The sequence below is a fragment of the Anopheles marshallii genome, chromosome 3, assembly GCF_943734725.1.
Source record: "Anopheles marshallii chromosome 3, idAnoMarsDA_429_01, whole genome shotgun sequence".
NCBI classification, from domain to species: Eukaryota; Metazoa; Arthropoda; class Insecta; order Diptera; family Culicidae; genus Anopheles; species Anopheles marshallii.
Genome location: NC_071327.1, coordinates 1,523,661 through 1,533,581, shown reverse-complemented (window position 1 = coordinate 1,533,581; position 9,921 = coordinate 1,523,661). Strand labels below are relative to the sequence as shown.

Below are 9,921 nucleotides of genomic sequence, written 5' to 3'. Positions count from 1 at the left end.
GATGAAACTTTATTGCCCAACCGGCCAGCATCGCTGGCATGATCTCTGACTTCCTAGGAGAAATAAAGTTCCCACGGAAGCGGGAGTTCCAGGGTTGGAGGCAATTTATTTTTCGTTCGATCTTTCCGAGGCTGTCCACCGCAAAACAGAAAGTTCGGATAGAGATAGAGGATCAATTTGCAGCACAGCGTAACGTTTCCATTTCTCTCGCCAAAGAAAACAGCAACTAATAGGGAGGGACGAAGACAGTTAATACCGGTCCGAGACGGTGCAACCGGAAAGAAAATGGCTCCCAGTGCGAAGGATCGTTACCGGTGTTGGCTTGCGGGTAGGAAATTGAAAACAATTTGTTTGAACGAACGCTATCCGAAAACGTTTTGAGTGCGAGCGGGAAGATTTGGGCAGGGTTCGGACGTAAGCAGTGGCGAAGCAGGGGGAGTCTATTATTATTGTCAATACTTTTGAACCGGCCAGGCGTGCATTCGATTGCCGCCCGGAGCAGTCGTACGTTTTACTAACGATGGCCGTAGTTTGTGAAGCAGTAAACAAATGATGATTGATTTTAGGAAATATTTTGATTAACTTCATTTGCCGGTGGGTCGAGTCTTTTCTCGATTACCCGCAACAAAATGGTCCAATCGTTTTGTTCGTTTTCGTAGACGAGTTGCATCATAATGTCAACTCGAGAGCCAACCATCATTATGAATTAGCATGGGAAAACATCCTTAATTAGGCAGAACGCATCGAAGCTTTGGTTCGCTAACAAATTTATGCAAAGTGAATATTTATTCATGTGTTGAGAGAAATATACACCGGACATAATACAAGTCGCAATGCTTTTCCGTGGAGCTTTCGAGCTCTCTATGAGGCTTACTTATAGGTCAAAATTCAAGTGCCGTTTAAGCAGGATACTTCACTAATATTCTAAAGCAAGCAACTTTCCACAGAATCATTCATTCCTCATGCCAATTAGTGCGGCCATTACAGCTTAACATTCGACCCCACTTTCTCCCTATTTCAATGCAAAAACGCACAACTCGTCAAATGAAGGCTCTAAAGAAAATCTAGCACAAGTGACTGCAGATTGCTTTACGATTGCTCACTCCCATTTCGAACGAAACTCCGAACGAAAACGAAAAGAGAAAAATGGTCTTTTGTAGCGAAAAATTGGTGCCAGAGAGCTGCAGAACGGAGACATAATTATTTAGGCTCATCAATGTTTGCTGTAACGCCGGGAAGTGCTGGACAAAAGTTTAGAGAAACAAAACACACAAAAGGGAAAAATTATGCTAAACGAGTGGGCCTACCGGGGTGGCAGTGAATTAGATGCGACAAAATGGAGACCATTTAGGTGGATCGTCTGAAATGTCGCAAGCGTTCGGTAGGCTTTCGCCTTACTGGTGCCGATGGTTTGCTATCGACTGTCCTACTGTTGCAAGAACACACTGGATGGTGGGAGAAATTAATTGGCCAGCTTTTGTGTACGGTTCGCGTTTTTGGGTTGTGTGCTGGCAAGGTTTGCTAAACTTTTCAATGTACCGTACTGAAACTTTTCTCCAGCAACAACCGTTCCAAACCGTTGGATCCTTTTCGTGGTTCCTCTGATGCTCATTAGACATGGAATGGTACACTTTTTGCGTATCGGGCGTCCGGTTTTTGGCGATGTCCTATTTGTGCTATGGATTAAGTATTGCTGATGCTAGTTTGACTCTAGTTTTTGTGCAAAAGGTGGACCGTATTTTAAAGCTTATTGTATTATGTTAGACATTTCCTTACTAATTTGGTAAAGCGATTTGTGCGAGTATACGTTTTGAAATATCCAAACAATAACCGTTTTGATGCCAATTTTCGATTCTCAAAGCTCAAACTTAGTGAAAATGTTTAGTGTCCGATTTCTATTCACTTTGAGGAATGCAATTCCAGGAAATAGCAAGAAACCCAGTATGAAGGTTAATGAACGCACTCTAGGGGGTACGAGCAGCGTTTCTAGCAACGCAAGAATAAAAACCGGCTCCATTAATCGTGCACATGATCGTATTCTCCCGCTGGCAATGAAACCTGTTTGAGCGATCGCTATCGTCAAGGTCAGCGTGCGTACTTCTCCGTCTCGTTTGACTCTATAGCATTATCAGTGCTACGGTAGATGCGGCGTAAGAAAGATGCAGTTGCTCAGACAGACTTTCGTTGTGTTTCTATTGCTCGTCAATCGATGCAGTGAGTGGTGCTAACGGTAATGATTTGTTTAACCATATTCATCCATGTGGGTGTTTACAGGCATTGGAGATCGCACGTTTATGGCCTATTTAGAGAATGAAATGAACAAAAACCGCATTGAGCTAGCGATGATGCCGAATGTACGCGAATCGCTGGATGGTGAGTTTCAGTTATGGTTTTTTCTTTTCGGTTTAGATACACGAGTACGTGTGTAAATTGTGCATACTTTGTAGATTGTCACATGAGATACTATAAATACAGTATACCAACGCAAGAGTATTCCACTTTTGAGCGTCCCCGTTTAAAGTTCCGCGAGTTTCCCCATCTGGCGTTGATTGGATGGACCGGATCGGATGGAACAGTGCAATGGAACTGCATCGGAACGCTAGTGTGGGAGAATTTTATCTTAACTTCGGCTCGCTGTACTAGAAATGATAAGTACGTGTGAGAAGGTATGTATAGTCAGATCAGAATTAGCATTTTAATTTTGTAAATCACTCAGTCTCGTGGCCCCCGATGTGACGCGTATGGGAAATCCCGATCAGCAAGCTGCCGGCGCAGTGCAACAGATAAACATCGCAGAAGTTATACGTCACGCGGAGTATAGGGAGGGTGTACGGCGTCATGACATCGCGCTGTTGCGCTTGGAGACAAAGGTGGAGTGAGTAGAGGTGCGATGGAAGTTAGTGGTTAGTGGCAATAATCGTCCTTTTCTTTTCAGGCTAGATGCTACGGTTGTTCCGGCCTGTCTTTGGAACAGAGACGAGATGAACTTTCGTGTCATGGAGGCGGTTAGAGGGGGTGTGTCTGGGTATCCAAGTGTTTCGAAAGTTACCGTTCCTGCTGTTCCAAGCGATTGTGAACGAGCGGTAGAAATGAGATCGACGGGCAACAACGACACTGTGCAGAGTTTCGATCTATGCGTTGACAGTATTGGGTCGGATTCATGTTTGGTAACAAGGATTACGGGTTTTATGGAAGTTTCCTCTTGTTAAACAGCTTTTTTTGTAGAGTATGTCCGGTGGATTTCTTCAAGTGTCGCTGCACCACAATTCAAAGATGTCTCCATTCATCATTGCGGTCGGTTCTCCTGTCAGTGGTTCCTGTGCACAATCGAAACCTTCTCTTTACACGAAAGTGTCCCCATACGTCCACTGGATACGTTCCACCATTGAGGCAAGCGGAGAACCTGCATGGGGTTAGTGCCTAGCTGAAGTTAGGTTTAGGGGCAGGTTTAATTTATAATTGTAATTACAGAGTGGAAGTTTAGAGAAGTTGAGTGTGCTCTTCGCAACGTGAACTTAAGACACTACGAACAGGATGTTTTGATCGGTGAAACGGTTTCCAACGTGTTGGTAACACCGGCCAGCAGACGTTTAGAGCCGAAATACACACGTGCAATGGTTGAAATACACTTTGGATACTTCACGAGCCAACAGGAATGTTATGGGCTGATAATAGACGAGGACACCGTGCTGACGTTGGCTCAGTGCACCACTAAATATGGGTAAGGAAGGAACTGTCGAAATTACACTACCATAATGACCTATGTTAATACACATTCCAGGAAACGAGCCATGTACGTTATGTACCTGGGCAACGAGCGTAACAGTGTTGTGAAACATTACAACCATCCGGGGTATCGTGAGGGAGAGTTGTATAATGACATTGGATTATTAAAGACAAAAATACATTTCACATTCTTTGGTTCCTTTGCGCCGCACTGTATTTGGCATGGCGACGAACTTCCTGAAGATGAGGTGGAGCTGACCGGCAATGGCAGGCGCGATATTAACTACTTTAGCCTTCACGATCAGTCTGTGGACGTGTTTGGTAAGAAATATGGGAAAGTTCCATTTACTGGAAGTACTACAACCAAATGTTATCATTTCTTTACCGTAGAACCTCAATCTACTCAGTTGGTATCAAGGGCTAATGTACTTACGCTTGACAACTGCTCGTATCCGAAGGAGTTCTCGATGAGCTTACAACGAGGATTAACTGAGGAACACATATGCTTTGGTAACGAACCGTACCTTGTACCAGAAACATGTGATCAAGCACGTGGTGGTCCGATCGGAGGAAAAGTGGATAAATTCAACAAACAGTTTCAATATGCTCACGCACTGAATTTGTTTGGACGTGACTGCGGGTTTGGTTGGCCTGCAGTAGGGGTACGGCTCTCTTCCCATGCTCACTGGCTAAAGTCGATCTTGCTACCAGACTACAGGAAAGACAGTGGATCAGTACACTTCTTCAATTCGGATTTAGAAGAAAATGACACCTGCCGACATGTGGATGGTACGGATGGGATGTGCGTGGATGTGGCAAAATGCCCCAAGATACGGTACGAATTCTCCGTCAACCGAAGGGTGGTGTTTTGTACCGCTTCCAATGTGGTTTGCTGTCCGTATGAAAATATGTTGAATGAAACATCACCGGCTGGTCGGGAGCTGGATGAGTGTAAAGATCGCTACAAGGAGGATCGTGCACGAGCAAACGTACAGTTGCTGGAAACGGGACCTATTGCTGATGAATATCCACATCTTGTAAGTTGATGCGTAGTGTGCTGGTGTGCTGAGAATAACTGCAATCTTCTTCTGTGCAGGTCTCGATCGGTTGGAAGATGAACGGCGATGGGAAAATGCGTTGGGATTGCAGAGGAACCATCATCACATCAAAGGCCGTTCTGACGAGCGGGAAATGTTTACAACGGCAAACAAACTCACCGTCTTTAGTTAGACTGGGAATGAATGATACAGCTCCGATAGTAGATGTACAAGAAACAATCGTACATCCAGCGTATGACCCAGTCACCGGCAAGAACGATATAGCAGTGATTAAATTGAAGGATTCAATCGCTCAAAGATCTGCCTCGAAATTCCCAGCCTGTATCTGGACCAATCAAACTCACACGCCTTTCCAAATGATTCAGCTACTGATCAGTGAGTGTTGAAGAGAGCTAAAATGTAATGCGTTACTACTAACCATATTTCCTATCCACAGACGAGACGGAAGACTCTTACGTTTTCCCTACAGCCAAGTACAATACGGATTGCGGTGAATTAGTGGAAGGCATAGCTTCCAGCCAGCTTTGTGTTGATGTGCAGCCTCCCAAAACGATCGTTTCGGAAGGAGATCCTATGTTCTGGTCTGAAACACTGGAGGACGGTACGAGCGTCCAGTATTTGGTAGGGATTATGAGTCATGCTGCAGCTAATGACAAGTCGGTGAATGTGCATAGTCGTATGTCATCATACGTTCAATGGATAAAGAGTGTCTTGTAGATGATCTACTGGAGAGAGAGGTACAGGCAGCTGTGTGCAATACAAACTATACCCCTTATATTCAATAAAATAGAAAGATGAAATTTGAATCAAACATTTCACTAACACTGCACGCAGGACTGACTATCCAGCTACGGGTGGTATATGGTTACAGAAAAGCGGAAATGGTAGACCTAGACCTCTTGTGGTTGTGGTTGCCGATAAAGAAAGAAGATTTCACTAACACCACAATTTTGCGGAAAACTGGTTCATGGGATGTAATGCGATAATGATCCTCTTCGCTACAAAACCAGATGTCCATTACAAAACCTTAATCAACTAGCTCATTGGAATGTGTACAGACAGCGTGTTATGAAAATAAAACCGGTTATCGTTGCATTGCACATTTCATCAATGCCATCCATAGTATAAATATAAAATCAACCGGTCCACAGTTAGAGAGATAATCGTTACTGCGAGCGGATGTTACGATCAGTTGTAGTTTGAAGCTCGTCAAGATGATTTCGCAAGTTACGATTATTATGTTAATTTTTTGTCTGCAATTAGGTAAGTAACAAACTGTGTTTGTAGAAGAGGTGAACTTTTTGTATCAAAAAACTTTTGTTTCACTTTTTGCAGAAATAAGAGGCCTTGTGATACCGGCAGGTGATAGAAATGCCCCCGATATAGAGGATATAATTTTGCCGAACAAGAGGGAATCACTAACGGGTGAGCTCTAATGAAGTGTTATGTTGTAATGATATTTCAACAAGCTTCCACTACATCTTTAGACTGTTTCTATCGGTACTTTAAGTACGGTAAGAGTTCGCTCATAAGACCCGCTTATGGTCAACCAGCTTACTTAAGAGAGTTTGCACACATGGCGGCGATCGGTTGGACGCAACCGGATGGCAGCATTATATGGAACTGTGGAGGCTCTTTAATATGGGAAAACTACATCCTAACGGCAGCACATTGTGCGGAAGATGATCAGTAAGCAGACGGAGAAGTGTTATTCTGACAACTTAGTGAGCAAGAAATGTTGTTGTGCATTTAGGACCAATAAACCGGATGTGGCACGATTTGGTGATTTGGATCTTTACAACGACACAGACGATCAGTATGCTCAGCAGATAAAGATTGTGGAGATCATTCGACATCCGGAGCATACGTTTCGGGCGCGTTACCATGACATTGCTCTCATGCGTCTGCAGCATAAGGTCAAGTAAGTTAACGATAAGAGCGGTTGTGTTCTTGATTTTATTTGTCTTTACTGTGTTTTTGGTAGAGTGCATGATACTGTCTCACCTGCCTGTCTGTGGATTGATGATGAGATCCGCTTCAAAACATTCGAAGCCACTGGCTGGGGATCAACTGGTTTCGGTACGGAATAAGAACTATAGAGCACACAGAAGAGAGGCGTCTAAAAGCGGACATTTATTACAGGTGAAGCAAAGACACCGATTCTGCTGAAAGTGTCACTAGCTCCGGTTGACAATGAGCGATGCAATTCACATTATTTGAATCTGCGCGGATTACGGGGCGGTTTGCGTTCGAATCAAATATGTGCTGGTGATGTTCGTATGGATACATGTCCGGTAGGTGTCCGTGTGTTACGTTTATAGAATATTTTGTAAACCAATGCTGTAAGATTATATGCCTTTCGTTGTACAAAAACTAATGAGCTAACAGCAGAATTGCATTTACTGTTCTAGGGTGATTCCGGAGGACCGTTGCAGGTGAAGTTGCTCCATAACACTCGCGTTACTCCATTCCTTGTTGGAGTAACGTCGTTTGGGTCTGCGTGTGGTCTATCTGTGCCAGGAGTTTATACAAGAGTTTCTTCCTATGTGCCATGGATTAGAACAGTGTTAAGCGATCGTGGAGAAAATGCGACCGAGTGGAAGTTTCAACCGCAGGCGTGTGCTTTACGTTATGCACAGTATCGAGAATACGAACCGAGAGTATTGCTGTATAAAGAGAATGGCGAAGAATCGGTGGATCTTTCCGAAGCTCATTTGTTTGACGATGCTTCAAAACAGCTGGTATCGATTCATTGGAATGAAACAGGCGACCGGAAGGAGTGCTTTGGAGTAATAATCGACGAGAGTACAGTGGTTACACTTGCGCGATGCGCATCAAAGGATGGGTATTATTTATGTTCCTCTCGGTACGATGAACGCTATTGTTCAACTTTGTTTCCTTTGCAGAAAACCTCCATCATATGTGAGATATAGGTATAATGAGACAAACGTTGTTACACGCTCCCATACGCATCCCAATTGGACCGAAGGATCGCTCTATGGAGATGTTGGACTGCTCAGACTGGAAGAACCGATTCAGTTTTCCTCGCACTTCACACCAGCTTGCATATGGGAACGGGTTGACATACCTGATCCCGAATTAGAAGTATCTGGTCGCGGATTGCTCGAGCTTAACACAATCTACGTGGATGAGGATCCCTTGGAGAATACCGCTTGTAAGTTGGTTTAATGTGCAAGTTGCAGTGCGTCACCTTTACACGACCTTAACTTCCCTAACAGCTCTAAATCGTACGGTCGATGTGGTCGGTGTGGTGCAGTATCACAACGGTACAAATTGTACCGTACCTTCGGATTTGTTAGCCGCCGAACATCTTTGCTTCGGTGACGAGCAATTCCTCGTTCCGGGTACTTGCCAACAAGCGCTAGGTGGTCCAATACAGCGTGAAATAATGCGTTCATCCCGCAGCTTAATGTACGTACTCGCGTTGAACCTTTTTGGTCGCGACTGTGGTTATGGCGAGTCGGCTGTTGGTGTGCAACTGGCTTTTCACATGCCGTGGATGGAATCGATCCTGCTGCCAAGAGCTGACGAACAGGAGGACAGTGAAGAATCGTTAATATTTTTGAACGATGAACTGAAAGAAGGAAATTCTTGTACGATGGACATTGGCGCGAGAGAAGGTGTGTGTACACGTGCGGTCAATTGCCCCATCATGCTGTACCGCTATGGTCAGAATCAACCGGTTCGCTTTTGTCAGACGGGATCGTTGCTGTGCTGTCCGCGTGAGTACATTCGAAACGAAACTGATGCGGAATGGAGAGAGATAGATGGTTGCGCAAACAAACCGATTGTGGAAGAAGGTTCTTTTAATCAACACTTGGTTAGTCCGGATCGATGGTTTCCGATAGCGTATAGTATATGTTGCTGTAATATCTGCAGGTCACTATTCATTGGACGGTTGGACAAGAGACGCCAGGTTGCATCGCGACAATGATCTCCAGCAGAACCTTTTTGATCGCAGCCAGTTGTCTGGATGATAAAATCACCGAATTGTATGTACACTTGGAGCTTCGACATCTTCCAATGGTGATTTTGATGGCTGTGGAGAAACTGATAGTACATCCCGAGTACGATAGAACAACAAAGCGGCACAACATTGCACTGGTATCCACTGTTAATCGAACCGAATCTTACTTCGGAAAGGTACCTGTGTGTCTCTGGAGTAACGCAACGCATACACCGTTTTATCTTCAGCAAGTTGGACTGGCAGGTGCGTAGTCGTTTCATTTCGAACTTAAACAAAACAGTACCACATTTCCTCCATTCTTTGTAGAGCAAGCAGAGCCGACCATTTCACCTGCCTTCACCAAGTTTAACACTGACTGTGAACGAACGTTTTCGAGGAGCCTAGCATCTCATGAACTGTGCTTGGATGTGGAGTATCCCGAGGATGTGTTTGTGGTTGACGAAGGAACACCTGCGTTTTGGCCACAGCAGGGGTCTATCAACTACCTGGTTGGTATCGCTAGTCACAGCGCTCCAAACGATAGTAGTGTGTTCCTGCACACACGCATAGCACCGTATGTAAACTGGATAAAAAGTGTTTTGTGAGATTAAATCGTTCTTGTTTGAGTGCATTACTGTCTAACAGTGCAGATCACTGCGACTATCAGACCAACGCTGTGCAATAATGAACATTTTTGTTAAAAAAGGGGCCTTTATTTTATATCTGTGCAAGTATAAATTTTTTATCATCATTGCAATAAGTTATGCCAGATAATAAATGAATCTACGATCAGCGAAAAACAGACCCATTTGTTAGATATCTTCTTTAATTTTAATGAATCGACTGGATGCATTGAATGTTGTAAATTAATTTTACGTACAATGGATGTAATGGTTCGATCTCATGTATAAAGCACCCAACTGCAGTACGTTTTACTTTATTCTAATATAGTTAAACAAGTTCATTTCAATAACCTACCATTACATCCACCACTTTTAACACGAACCGTTGATTTCCTTCCATGAATAACTTTCCATTGTTTTTATTGGTAAACTTTAGCAACGCTTTCCGCCCTCCATTGTTGTCAATCACGGACACAAAAAGATAGTCAAGGAAGATAATAAAAACGGCCCGTCACGGCTAATGTTGTTATGGTTGTGAATCAGGGCT

General features: G+C 43.9%; 2 protein-coding genes across 2 annotated transcripts; both read left to right on the top strand.

Annotated features, from left to right (window-relative positions):
* The first annotated feature begins 2,159 nt into the window (after positions 1-2,159).
* Positions 2,160-5,501, top strand: LOC128715062 (uncharacterized). The gene is made up of 11 exons (XM_053809945.1): positions 2,160-2,214; positions 2,275-2,373; positions 2,448-2,652; positions 2,717-2,875; positions 2,936-3,167; positions 3,226-3,412; positions 3,472-3,721; positions 3,782-4,047; positions 4,117-4,763; positions 4,823-5,159; positions 5,221-5,501. The coding sequence occupies exons 1-11, from the start codon at positions 2,160-2,162 to the stop codon at positions 5,499-5,501; spliced, it is 2,718 nt and encodes a 905-aa protein (XP_053665920.1).
* A 497-nt stretch (positions 5,502-5,998) lies between these two features.
* LOC128712184 (uncharacterized) lies at positions 5,999-9,356 on the top strand. The gene is made up of 11 exons (XM_053807079.1): positions 5,999-6,047; positions 6,120-6,209; positions 6,272-6,473; positions 6,538-6,705; positions 6,769-6,863; positions 6,927-7,078; positions 7,196-7,629; positions 7,691-7,959; positions 8,024-8,625; positions 8,685-9,015; positions 9,079-9,356. The coding sequence occupies exons 1-11, from the start codon at positions 5,999-6,001 to the stop codon at positions 9,354-9,356; spliced, it is 2,670 nt and encodes an 889-aa protein (XP_053663054.1).
* The last annotated feature ends 565 nt before the right edge of the window (positions 9,357-9,921 follow it).

Bases quoted from the DNA above. Each gene is read 5' to 3' on its own strand.
- LOC128715062 (XM_053809945.1), top strand. From the start codon at position 2,160: ATGCAGTTGCTCAGACAGACTTTCGTTGTGTTTCTATTGCTCGTCAAT. The intron at 2,653-2,716 runs GTACGTGTGAGA...TAAATCACTCAG, and splicing joins CGCTGTACTAGAAATGATAA to TCTCGTGGCCCCCGATGTGA. The intron at 5,160-5,220 runs GTGAGTGTTGAA...TCCTATCCACAG, and splicing joins AATGATTCAGCTACTGATCA to ACGAGACGGAAGACTCTTAC.
- LOC128712184 (XM_053807079.1), top strand. From the start codon at position 5,999: ATGATTTCGCAAGTTACGATTATTATGTTAATTTTTTGTCTGCAATTA. The intron at 7,630-7,690 runs GTATTATTTATG...TTTCCTTTGCAG, and splicing joins CGATGCGCATCAAAGGATGG to AAAACCTCCATCATATGTGA. The intron at 7,960-8,023 runs GTAAGTTGGTTT...CTTCCCTAACAG, and splicing joins TCCCTTGGAGAATACCGCTT to CTCTAAATCGTACGGTCGAT.